A 13,184-nucleotide genomic window follows, 5' to 3' on the forward strand; every position below is an offset into this window, starting at 1 on the left:
TAAGCTCCCCTGTGTGTGTGTGTGTGTGTGTGTGTGTGTGTGTCTTGCAGTGTAAGCTTGTTTGGCTGATTTGCTTGCATTTAAAAAGTGGTTTGATCCCCATTAGGGGCCGTTAACCCCCTCTATCCCTCTGTTCCACACTGAGCTTTGTGTCACACTGTGAACTCTGCTTCCTTGTGGGAAGCGATTAGATCCGGACTAATTCCTGGTCATCTAAGGCTACTCAGACGGTATTAGACCGGAGCCTAACATTTACAGTGTCAGCCAAGGCAAAGTTTGGCTGTTAAAAAACAAACGTCTGTGCTACAGTCACATGCTCAAAGTCTCTTTTTATCTCTTTCCATCCCTGTTCTGGAATTTCATCATCCTCACCTCAGCAGCTTCTGTAACGAAGACGAAGAAGAGCTGCGTCTGTTAACCTAATGCTAGAAATTATGCAAACCTCTCTTAGCTTTTGCTTCTTTTTTTTGAGCAGGAGAAGCTTTGAAGCTTCTGTGCCCTGCAGAAATGCACCTTTTCTTTTTTTTTTTTGCCCCGCTTTCTCAACGTCTAAGTCATGCAGAAAATGCTTCACTAACCTCACGTAATAATGACGACGATGACAGGGATAGTGAGAAAACAAACGATTGTGTATGACTAAAAATATAGTTAGGCCGGATCATAATGTTAAGGGCTGCGCAGCTAATCGAATATTAAGCGCTTCCCACAAGAAGAAGAACCTTATTCATCGTCTCACTTTGATGCAAAGAATTGTTCATATGTAGCACGACATGGAAGTGAAAGCTCTGTTTATTTAAATGTGAGAATGCAATACAAGATATTTTGTCCCTTAAATCAATAGATTGTGGTAAATAATCGTGCTCACAATGTTGATCAAAATGATCGTGATTAGTGGTGTAACGGATCGTAGCTGATCCGCGATTTCCAAAAACTACGTTTGCGTGTCGATTTTTGCACAACTTTGATTTGGCAGAAATGTGTCGACAGGGCTCTTTTTCCTCATCGATGTCAACGATTTCTCCTCGCCTTCCTCTCTTGTTTGGGACTCTTCAAGTCTCTGCCTCCAATGTTCTGCGGATTTGGATGGAAATATGTCGATTGACAGCATCCAATCCAGGGGGCTCACCACGTACCCCAAACTGTGAAGACAGAGTTGTTTAAAGTGTCTCCCTGTCTCTAGGCCACCATCTGTCATCTTCCTCCTCCTCCTCCTCCTGCATCAGCTGACATCTCCTCCATTCATCCTCTCCTCACTCCTCTCTGACTATCTGGGTCCTGCTGAATAAATGATGGAAATGTGATACTGCACCACCAGCCTGCGCTGAGCTGGACACTCTGACACACTGATACTACCCAAGTACAAGGACGACACACACACACTCACACTCACACTCACACACACACTCTCTCTCTCTAGCTTTCTCTGTCTCTTGCTTGCTCTCATGTATCAATATGAAAAGTTGCAGACTTTTAATTTTCTCACTCTGAGTTTGTATATTAACTTTGTAGCATAGTGCAGTACATGTTTGAGTTTGTGTGCGTTTCTATTGGCATGAAGGGCGTATGCTGTGTGTGACCACGTGGTGTGTGTGTGTGTGTGTGTGTGCAAGAGACTGGCGGAGTCATACTTCAGGAATGTTCTGTATAATTTGCTACACTGGAGCCTCTCGCTGCACCTGGGGCCCCATGGAGATGAAGTTCTCTTCTTTTGATGTTTTTTTGCAGAGACGTATATTTTCTCCAGCAAAGTATGCAAACACAGTAGGTACCGAAGCTGGGACAGAGCAGAGCGTCTTTGTTTTGTCCAAACTCAAGCCTGTGAGAGCAGTGTTTGCAGTCTGACATGCATTAATACAGTTGAAAAGAGTCTTTTGTGTACCTGCTAACGAGCAGACTTTGCTGTTTGCTGAGGTACTGGCCGGGTATGCACTGGGTAAATAACAGCTTGCCCGATTGAAAGCTTTAATAGTATTTGGCGGTGTTGGCCCAGTGGCACTACATAGAGAGGCAAAGTCACGCTTTTTCCGGCGTCCCCCCGTGGAAACATATTTCGGAAAAAACGTTTTTCGCAGTTTGTCATAGATTTATCGTATTATCATTTAGTTTTGTGTGAAACCGATCTGTGAACTACACATCTCGTCTCGCACAATGTACGTCACCACCAGGCGGCAACCTCAAGTGAAGCCGATGCGGAAGTGTCTTAAAACTTGCATTCTCTCTACTGACCATCAGGGGGCGACTCCTCTGGCTGCAAAAAGAAGTGACCCTAGTGAAAGGTCAAAGTGAAAATGACCCTATTTCATTTAGTAAATTATGGTCCATTTAGAGTAAAATAGACCATAAAGCGGAGCATGCTTTAGGGCGTGCTTACTGTGATTTACAGGTTGCTGCCGCTACCAGAGAGGTACACGTCATCTTTACGTCACTCCTCCGCATTCCAAATATGGTAACTTCCTTTCACCAGTTGCGGAAAAGACAACATGGCGTTGGCCGTATTCAAAGATGGCGAGACCGCAGGACTCAAGGCATCATAATGGCAGTCCACAAACCAATGGGTGACGTAACGTGACTCTCGCCGTTGGCTACCATACAGAGACTTCGCCTCACTATACTCACCATTATGTTGTGGCTTGGCATGGTTACCATGCAGGCAGGGGTTGCTCTGGAGCTAGAGAGAGAGCAGCCATCACACTGATGATGATGTCTTATCATCTTGAAACAAAAGCTAGACATCATTGGACTGAGTACTTAAAGGTTTAATTTGTCTGTTGGACTGTGTACTGAACTCTGACATCCAGTGCTCTGTATGATTCTTTTGTCTTGATTTATCGCCTTGGAATTTTGCACCGACATTCAAGATCCCCACTGACTTTGGTGATTCCCTGAAATTTCCTCTACCACCACCAGCATCCAATACATCCAATACTTTTGCTTGATGACTAAATACCTGCGTGTCTAATGACATTCCCAGAAGCCTCAACTGTTACCTAATCTACAAACAAACCGCCATGCTTTTATATTCTGTTCTTGGAATAGAAATATGTGTCTGTATGTTTGCCTTTGAAATTGTACTATACCGTCTATTCAGACTCAATTCAGCCAACTTCATTAACTAAAATGGACAAGCAGTTCGAAACCACTTGAGTCAGCAAAAGTCTACAGTTACATACCTGAGCCAAATTACATCAAATAATGTTTCTTTTAAAACTTGCACAGGCCTCTGCCAAAAATGTAATGGCTAGACATGTAACATTACCCCATTAGTAACCCAGAGTCTGAATAGTAGCCCCAGAGCTCCACGGTCTAGTTTGAGAAATCGATGCTTGTGTTTTCAGACAGTCAGACAGCAAAGCAATGATTTAATCATCCATCTTGACATTTGCGAGGTCGAAGTTATGTTTAATGTACAAAGTAATGCACCAGAAATCTGTGCGCTGCACATGTAGCCTATTTGATTGCTAACACGGTGTATTGCCAGGGGACATTTAGTTCCATTGGTGCTCCTGTTGGTTCAACTTGTTTCTTCAGGTGCTTTGTCTGTAAATGGTTGAGGGCAGTATTGGAGTGAGTTACGATTGAAACCCCGCCAGTTCCATTTCATCCCAGTCTTACAGCTGAAATATCTCTGATCTTTTCCTTTGATAATATAATTAAGACAATCGTGCTCGACGAGGCGTCTCACATGGCAGACTGTTTACAAGTCTGCATAGAGATTTCTTCCTGTGAAAATTTCTGTTATTTCAGAAGGAGGGCAAAAAAAACCTCCAGTTCTGCTTTGATGTTTGTAAATCTCCCACTGGCTCTGTTTCAAGAACTCTCCACGACTTGGAAGGGGAAGAGGTTTGATGTAGAAGTTGGGAGGCAGAGCTGAAATGATTAGGATTGCATTAGAGGCAGAGAATTGTACAGTATTTAATGCTAAAGAATAGCGCGCCGTGTTTGAGTTAATTTGACAATATCCTATGTCCTGTGAAGTGACCATCGGGCATACACACATCGCAATGTTGATGCTGAAAACAGCTAAAATGAATATTCATACTTAAAAACACAGCTAGGAGCTGTTCAAATGTTTATTATTTGCGAGAAATGCAGCACTGCGCAGCAGCTGAACTTTTGTCGGACGCCCTGTTTCTTTTTATTCTTGGCGCTCGCCTTGACGAGGAACAGTTAACCGGTGAAGTTGAAACAATAATTTATCTAGACGATAACCATTTCACTACAAAAATCACAAGATAAAATGTGTTTTCTGCTTTTAAAAAGTACAACCGTCGGAAGATGTACAAGTGCAACTTTTATGTGGTTACCTCTCCAGTCAGATCTTTAGCACACAGCCTCCTATTCTCAGCCCACCGTCCCTTCAGACCACGCATTCCTTTCTCCTCGTATCATCTGCACTGATGCAACTCAACATGAGTCAGACCCAATCACATGGGGGACGAGCGAGAGGAGGGGGAGGACTTGACTGTAGCTGCTGTCGGATGAAACGCTTTCATCTGCATGAGCCGAGCTGTGATGGGGAGTTACGTTTACCTTGTAACTGCCAGAAACACTTACAATCACAGCAGGAGTTTTCAACAGGGTTCGATGATTGACTGCACCCAACATTTTTGAGTCGGGTGCAAAGTGTGATTCTTATTTTCTTTTTCTTTCACTGTGCGGTTGCACCCTACAGGCCCGGCCAAGCACAACCGAGCCAGAGAGTTCTCCGGAACTGGTTCTCATTTAATATCTTCTATGGTCACATTCACGTAAATCCACGCTGTCGCCCACGGGGTGTTTTTGTGTGTCGGCCGTGACCCCTCTGCTCAGAACGTCGCTCATTTCAGCACGAAGCAGACATTAGCATTGACGGGCGGTAAATAGTGGTGTGTGTGTGTGTGTGTGTGTGTGTGTGGCGGGGGTGAGGATTGACTGAGTGTAGAGGGTCACAGGGTCAAGTGCGGTCTGACGAGTTGTTTATAACGTTGAATATACGAGGGCAGAAGTTGTCTGAGTTTGGGCTGTATAATACATGGCCGGGGAGGACAGATGTTCCGTCAAAGAGTTTATTGCCCCGCGGCCCGGCCCGGCCCGCTGGCTGGCTGGATGGATGTGCGTTTTATGGGCCCTGTGGTGACGGAGGGTGGGGTTCACACAGACGGAGGGCCAAGGAAGGGAAGAAAGAGGCAAACTGTGAGGCGGAAGGGCAGTGATGGAGGAAAAGGAACATTGGGAAGGAAAAAAAAAGACAAAAGAGGACGAAAGTCAAAACACAGCTTGGACTGCCAGCAAAAGCCACGTTTTACATTTTATCTCGGGCTGAAATAACTGAAGTCACAGAGGTGAGCATGAAAAGCTTCGAAAGGAGTGACAGTGAGAAAGTGAAGTTCTCATTTGTTCATTCTGCATGAGTTCAACCCCTATGGTCTTGTGAATAATAGTTTGGTGAGTTAACTCACGTTTTGTCTCGAGTTAACTGCAGCTACCAAATGACATTGCGCTCAAATTTCAGATTTTGTAGTCCTTATTTTAACCTGAGTCACTTAAAATGCAGAGGTTTTTCTTTTTCTATATGACAGTGTTTGTTTCCTAAAGTGGTCCTCGTACTGGATATCTGCCAATACCGAGTCGGATCTGATACTTATATTCACTTTAATATTGACAATAAATATATTTCTGACACACCGTAATACAGGTGTAGACTACTTAATCTGATACACTGTATTTATCACGAGTTACTTGATCCAAATACCGAAGGTCCTTGTTCAAAACTATTAGGTTATATGATATTTTAAAAATGATAAAGTAGACTTGAAATCAATCGATCTGCTAGAGAGAAGACGTCTCACTCCGTTGGAGTTGTGGGAACTACAGAAACACTCAGTGAGATCAATTCAAATACGCCATGGACGAAGAACAAGGACTGGGGATGTGGTCCCCATCCCCGACATTAGAATGGCTTTGTCTTGAGGACTCTTGAGGACCAATGTGGACACATGTCATCCAACTCGGTAACGCCTTTCATTAATCATAATTCATCAAGGCATTGAGTCAGTCAAAAGTAATGTGATATTTGATTGTGTTTGTTGCTCGCATGCACGATGTTTATGTGGTCATAAGGGTTCAACATGTTCTGATTGGCTTTTGTTGTGTTTCCCAAATCGCTCATGAGGTTTTCATTGTTAATCAGAAAAAAAAGATATCATCAGCAGAATCCGTTCGTAGAGGTTCATTCTCTGGTCCCAGTTTAGTCAAATGTGAGGATTGGCTGCCTTTCTGAAAACTAGTCATTTCAAGATGTGATCTTACGCAAGTTTTCAGATTAAAAAGTGAATGGAAAAAGGGGATTCTTGAAGGGGCAACATTACCTCACAGTAAACAGTGAGCGCTTCATCAGTGTGCGACACCTCGTGGCGGCAGTGTCGAGGTTGACTCAGTTTTGTTGCGGTTTATTGCGTTACTGATGAGTTAATTTGCCCTATTTTTCCACCGGTGCTGCTGGGTGAAGCAGGTGCTGCACCAGCAGACATAAAGATAACTGAAAATAACTGAAATATGCAGAGGAAAAACCGCACGCCCAGGGTGGTAAACAGAGGGAGTTCCACTGCAAGTCAGTGCAGGCTAACAATCAATGACACATTCCTACAGTCTCTCTCCTCTCCTCATCTGCTGCTTCCCGGCTGAGGAGCTGAATGTCAATCAGCTGTGTGTGTGTGTGTGTTTGTGGTTGATGACCATAGAGGGGAAACCCCGTCAATGGAACCTCTCCATCACCATCTGCTGCGTTTACACTCCCTCTGATTTATGCCAGTCTGTCTGCTAGGTCCAATAAAATGTCAGTAAAGTCATATCAGTAAATGATTAATGTGAGCGGGGAGTGAACCAGCTCTTAACTTTTTAATCTTTTATACCCTTTAATGACCGGGGCAACGTCTTGGAACAAGGTATCCACGCCTAACACATCCACAGTGCAGACACTGCTGTTGACGGACATCTCTGACACATGGTGGGGAACTTCCACCTTTTTACATTTTTCTTTTACGGAACTATACCATAACTGTGGCTTCCTAAAACGCAACAGGAAAAATAACCGAGAGTTTACTAACTCTCCCAGGCCTGTATCAACATTAAGCCTCTGTTGCAGGGCCCTATTCCCCATGATGTTTTTGTAACACAGCCAGATGTGAAGGCTGTCTTGTGTGTGTGTGTGTATGTATGTGTGTGTGTGTGTGTGTGTGTGTTGTGCTAGTCTCTATAGATGTGATTAGTGTGGATGGAGCATCTAAAGCCTGCGACTTGCTTCATGTGTTCACTTCCAGGTGTCTCGCCTGTCTGACTCTGAAATGAAAAATGCAGTTAATAGCAAAAGGATAGCTGTGTGTGTGTGTGTGTGTGTGTGTGTGAGTGAGATATGCTCCTTGTTTCTCCTTCAGCACAGAAAGTGGGCAGCGTTTGTCCATATGTACACTTTTCCTACCAAAATGAGAGCGTACTGTTTTTTAAACATGGGAAAACCAGCAGAAAGGAAAAATAGGCGATAGACTCCTTTCCCTTTTTCCTGTCTTTCTGTTTATTTTCCTTTCTGCTGTGTCACTTTCGACATCACGTACACGCTATTTATTTTTCTTGAAAGGCGTAAAATGACTGTTTCTGTCAAATGAGTATTGTAGCATGTATGACTGGTTTCTTTTTACATCCAACTCGGTGAATCAGGGGTTTATTGCGACCGAACAAGAGTTGGTGAAAATCTTAATGGAGATGGTTTTCATGAGCTTTATTTAGTTTTTGTGGAGATTAAATGTGTGTTTGTGTTTCAATATTCTGTGAGGTAAAATAAGTGTTGTCTGACTGGAGTCTGGTGGCTTTGAAGAGAGCACATTAATTGTATGTTTTGTATATAATTAGTGTAAGTAGTCGTGACGCCACCCATTGGTTTGTGGACTGAGGTTTTGAAGCCTCCAGTTTGGCATTTTGGCCGACGCCATCTTGGATTTTTGCAACCAGTGAACGGAAGTGACCGTATTTCGACTGCCGTGGGGTGACGCTGTGGTAGAGACACCGTATACTGCTCTGATAGCCACCTGTCAATCACAAGGTGGCCCGCCCTATAGAATACCCTGCTTTATGATCCATTTTACTCTCAATATCACCATAATTTACTAAATGAACATCATGTTGTATTGAAGAAGACTTGAAACTGGAGATTGAGACCATAAACTCATGTTTACGATGTTCACTGAGGTAATAAATCAAGAGAGAAGTAGTCATTTTCCCATAGACTTTTATACAATTGGACATGATGGACATTAGTTGCCGCCTGGCGTCACACACCATCCAAAATTGGCGTGTCCACCTGGGTGTCATGTTTCCGTCACTGCCGATCGCAGCTGGAGCTGATAAATACCTGTGATTTCTGCAGAGTAATTCTTTCTTGGAATAAATGCAGATCGTAACCTTCCCCACTGAAGACAAAAGCCAGACATTAGGGGGTGTCGGTGGGTCCTACACTGTAAAGGACAGTCTGATCAGGGTCTTTGTTTGTTGTGCATCCATATGCACCATATGCTGCACGATGCTGAATGGCCCCATCTTGTGAGCGGAGATCCAGATCGAGTGGACCGGCCTCCTTCTGTCCCTCAACGCAGCGTCAGACGGACACGATGAGCCGATCGCAGCTGCTCACATTTCCGCCACTGATCCCCTTTAAAAAATTCATGACCCTTCCACAGTCCGCCTGATGCCCTACACGCCGGTCTGTTCTCCCTGTCCTGTCGAAACCACCACCGCTTTATCAGCATGACCTGTCATGTTGAGTTCTCGCTGAGTCATTTAATGGCACACTTCATTGCAATGATGCAAATGATTGCAAAATGTCGACTCCGGCTCACTAAAGCTATGAAGAAGATAATGAGGTCCTCAACCAAAGCCCAAATCAATACATATTCAAAGCGCAAATATGACCCCAGAAACCTGCATCTAGTGGCCCACAAGTGGCCCACAAGTGGTGATTGAGAGGGATTCTTCTTTTTATCGGTCTATACATTGTTTTTTCTTTAGGAAAATCCTATTTCTTTAATGCTTTGTCGATAAATCTACTCGTCAAGTCCTCATTAAACGGCCAGTTTCTGAAAGGCTTCTTGTGTCATCTTGAATCTGTTTCTCAAAATAAAGCATCATTTGATGTGGCAACACAATGTGTGTGTGTGTGTTCCTACAGCCGGTAGAGGAAGTTCTAATAAAAAGTGCTTTTCGTTTCATTTCTACAAGTGTTTGATTTGTGGTGGTCTGTCTGTGGCCGCTGGCTTAGACTTGATTGCGTTCAAAAGCAAATACATCGGTTTTGAATTATATTTTCATAACTCTTTTCACTGCCGTGGTCCACTGTACCATTATCTACTCATGCCCCCACATCTTCCGCTCACTTTCGCTCTTTCTTTTCCGTTCTTCAACCCAGATTCTGTTTCTTTCTTGAATGGGCTGCTGCGGTGTGTGTGTGTGTGTGTGTGTGTGTGTGTGTGTGTGTGTGTGTGTGTGTGTGTGTGTGTGTGTGTGTGTGTGTGTGTGTGTGTGTGTGTGTGTGTGTGTGTGTGTGTGTGTGTGTGTGTGTGTGTGTGTGTCTCTCTGTCTGCCAGCTGTTCTGATGTTTGACTGGGAGACGAACTAGAGGATGAGATTTGGAACTGAAGAAGCTGTGGTGTCGGTCACAGTGGGATTTAGAAATGCAGTTCATACAGAGGTTAAATGCAATCCAGAGTAGTTTTTTCTCCCTTGTCGCTCTTTGTTGTTGTCCCTCCCTGTTCAGGAAGAAATCTGTTGACAGTGTTTCTGTGGTTCTGACTGTTTATGCCTCGTTCCAACAATATAAAGTATAAAGTTTAATAGAAAGGTTTCGTTTTTTTAAATGTCTCCTTGCCGACAGGAGCCGTGAGCGAAGGCATTATGTCTTCTGCTTGACTCTCCGTCCGTTCCTTTCTCGTGAGCCTGATATCTCCGGTACATCCTGAGGGAATTTCCTCAAAAATGACATGCAGCTTTTCTTCAACTCAGCGTTTGCCAGGCGTCGCTCCTCTACAGCCCCGCCCTCGTCGTCCTGGACGGATCGGATCCATCAGAAATATATATCTAGACATTTTACTTTCATTCCAGCTAAATATATGTAAAATACTGAGTGAACATGATCTGCTTGTGTCATTTGTTTTCACAAAATCATCCCGTCGTTTTAGTTTTACATGATTAAAAGCAGGGATGTTGTTAATTAACCTCTAATATGCTGAACTTAAATGAGACATGGTTCATTGCCACGGCTGGTCCCATGGTCCTAATAAAGGTCTCGGGTCCGGGGGCCACGGTTCCCCACTGCTCTTCCAAATATGGTCACTTCTGGTGCCAAAAAACCAAGATGGCGACGGACAAAATGCCAAACTCGAGGCTTCAAAATGTTTGGCCCAAAACTGATCGGAGACGTCATGGTGACTTCCACTTGTTTTACGCAGTCTATGAGACGGACCTAGACATTTTCTTGAATATGAGGGGTTAACGTGGAGTTACCCTCAGCTAAGCTGCTAACACTGAACCTGCTTCATTCCCTTCCCCTTTCATCCGGTTCCCTGCGAGTTGTTCCAACAGTTCCAGCTCTCCTCTGGAACTCCCCTCCGCCGAGAGGAGGGGGAGGGGGAGGGGGAGGAGGAGGAGGAGGAGGAGGCAGGGGGAGGGAAACAGGAAGCAGCGGAGCTTTTCTTGGCCCAGAGAGTTGGATGCCTAACCTCACCACAGCCAGAGATGGTATTTTACTCAAACCACAAACCCTGGCACCGACTGCAGAGATAGGATCAGCGTTCGCCCACAGATCCCCGAGGAGAGATTACACAACGAATGTGTAATCTCTAAAGAACACCACAAAGTATTAAATCAATGTGAATGAAACTTATTTCATTATGAATCTACATGGTGGTGAGAGAAGGGGGGGGGGGAGGGTGATGTGGTCAAAAATATTGGTACTGGTGTAGGTGCGTGGAAACTTTGGCTGCACCATGTGGCCGTTTATTTCCATCCATACCAACAAACATCCATTCACTTCCTGCCACCTTAACCCCCCCTGTCACCAGGGTTACGCCCCCTTTCCTTAAAGGCCGAAACTGCATGGTGAACGGCACCTTGTAGCCCAAACCTTGCGTGGTAATAGCACAGGCCGGTAGCTCCCTGCCGTTGGCTCGCTGCTGCTGCTGCGGCGGCGACGATCGTTGTCTCCCCTGGCCACGCCGCGGCTTGGGCCGGCCTCAATGCGGCCGTATAGCTTTGTTACGCCCCTTTCCTTAAAGGGGCCCCGTGAATTCGGTCGTTCCCTACACTGGTACATATACTGCTGGATTTAGATTTATTATGGCAGGCATTGTTCGGTAAGTACACAGAATATAAATTTTATAGTTATCAGTTCAACTGTCAGGGCATAACGCTTATTTACAGTTGACAGTTTCCTCCTTTGACAGGTGGTCGTCTGAATTCTTTAATAATCAGAAGTGGGCGTTTGTCTGCAATATATCTATTCGCAAGCTTTTTCATTTTTTCATGCATCGCCTCTCCTTTGTTTATGATCATTATTTATTGCTTTGGATTAGCGGCTGCAACTAAAGGTTATTTTCTTTATAGATCAACCTTCTTATGAATCATCAGAAAACAGAAACATGCTTATCACAACATTGCACAGCACAATCATCAAATATCCCATTACCACCGCAAAGCCCAAAGAATATTCATCGTAACACCAAGAAAAGCAGATTATTCTCACAACTGAGAAGCTGCAACCATCACTCTTTCGACAATTTTGATTAATAAAGGATTAAAGAATACATCGACGAACAAAAGAGATGATTACTTTTCTTTCAACCAACTAAAAAAAAGAAGATTTGTCTGATCTTTGCAGCTTTGATTAGAACACTTCCACTTTCCTACAAAAAGCTTGAGATTAACATGAAGGTGTGGACACACTTCATAAGTCTGTTCCTGTTTGAGCCAGCTGGTGTCATGTAAAAACTGGCCAGATGTGTCGATCAAACCATAAAAATAGTGCGGGGAGCCATCATTGAGGATTATGTAGTTATCTCTGTAGTTTTCGTGTGGTGCGTTTAGTGTCTGTTGGAACGTGGCCCTCAAAGAGAGGCAGAGATGCGGCTGTGAAAGAGAGGATCGGGTGTGCTGGAAGTGTCAAGATTTTTCTTTTTTCACGCTGGAATAATTACAGCCACAGCTTCCAGTGAGAGTCCTTGGACATACGTCACAGACGGTGTGTCTTTTAAGTTTCTATCTGTCAGAGTCATCTGTTCTCATGGCCATTCATTAAGGTTCACAATGCAGATGAGGGCTTTTCCTCCCCAAAGGCAGAGTGTGTGTATGTGTGTGCTTTCTTTCAAAGATTCTTTTACCGTCTGATCAACTTTGAATTGTTTTTGTCCTCAAATATGTGTCCAACGTTTCTTCGGATAGCTGAGTTACTTTACTTCCTGTCCCTGTGTTTCTGTCTCCAGGCTGATCCGTGGCTGAAGAGGATGACGCTCTCCTAGAATCCCCCCGCTCACAACTCCCCCATCATCCTGGTCCACACCTCCGCCCTCCACCATGAACCACACCCCCAGCCCCCACCTGTCCGACGGCGGTAAGTCGTCCGGTGGCGGCCTGCTGTGCAGCCTGGGTCTGGGGTCCGACAGGGGGATCCGCTCCCCGGACAGCCTCATGCAGACCCCGAGCCCCACCGGAGGAACCCCCAGCTCCAGCCCCCCGCTACTGCTGTCGCCGGGGCTGGGAGGCTTCGGCCTGGGGTCCCTGGGGGCCATGGGCGACGGAGCCGGGGCCGACTGGGAAAGCAGGGAGGAGCTGAGGCTCCGGGAGCTGGAGGAGGCTCGGGCCCGAGCGGCCCAGATGGAGAAGACCATGAGGTGGTGGTCGGACTGCACCGCCAACTGGAGAGAGAAGTGGAGCAAGGTGGGCTTGTGGGTAATGAAGTCAGGAGGGGGAGTACTGAAAAGCTGTGAAATACTGTAGCAATACAATATATTTTATATTCATCAATATTGTATGTAATAAGTTAAAATTGTCAGAATATATTTGACTTTAGATGTACTCATTCAGCTGAGTGGTGAACCTACTGCTCCACATTTTACATCAGCAAGTAACTTAATGAAATGTTAATATAACTCAACATTAAAATGCAA

At 44.8% G+C, this 13,184-nt stretch overlaps 1 protein-coding gene across 1 annotated transcript in view; it reads left to right on the top strand.

Moving 5' to 3' along the window:
* Positions 1 to 13,184, top strand: part of ccdc102a (coiled-coil domain containing 102A) — a 51,960-nt gene that overhangs the window by 10,648 nt on the left and 28,128 nt on the right. The window contains exon 2 of the mRNA XM_079288472.1: positions 12,501 to 12,954. Within this exon, the coding sequence (XP_079144598.1) occupies positions 12,592 to 12,954 (363 nt within the window). The 5' untranslated portion in view covers positions 12,501 to 12,591. The remainder of the gene's footprint in view (positions 1 to 12,500; positions 12,955 to 13,184) is intronic.

This window comes from Melanostigma gelatinosum, assembly GCF_949748355.1.
Source record: "Melanostigma gelatinosum genome assembly, chromosome: 2".
Classification (NCBI taxonomy): Eukaryota; Metazoa; Chordata; class Actinopteri; order Perciformes; family Zoarcidae; genus Melanostigma; species Melanostigma gelatinosum.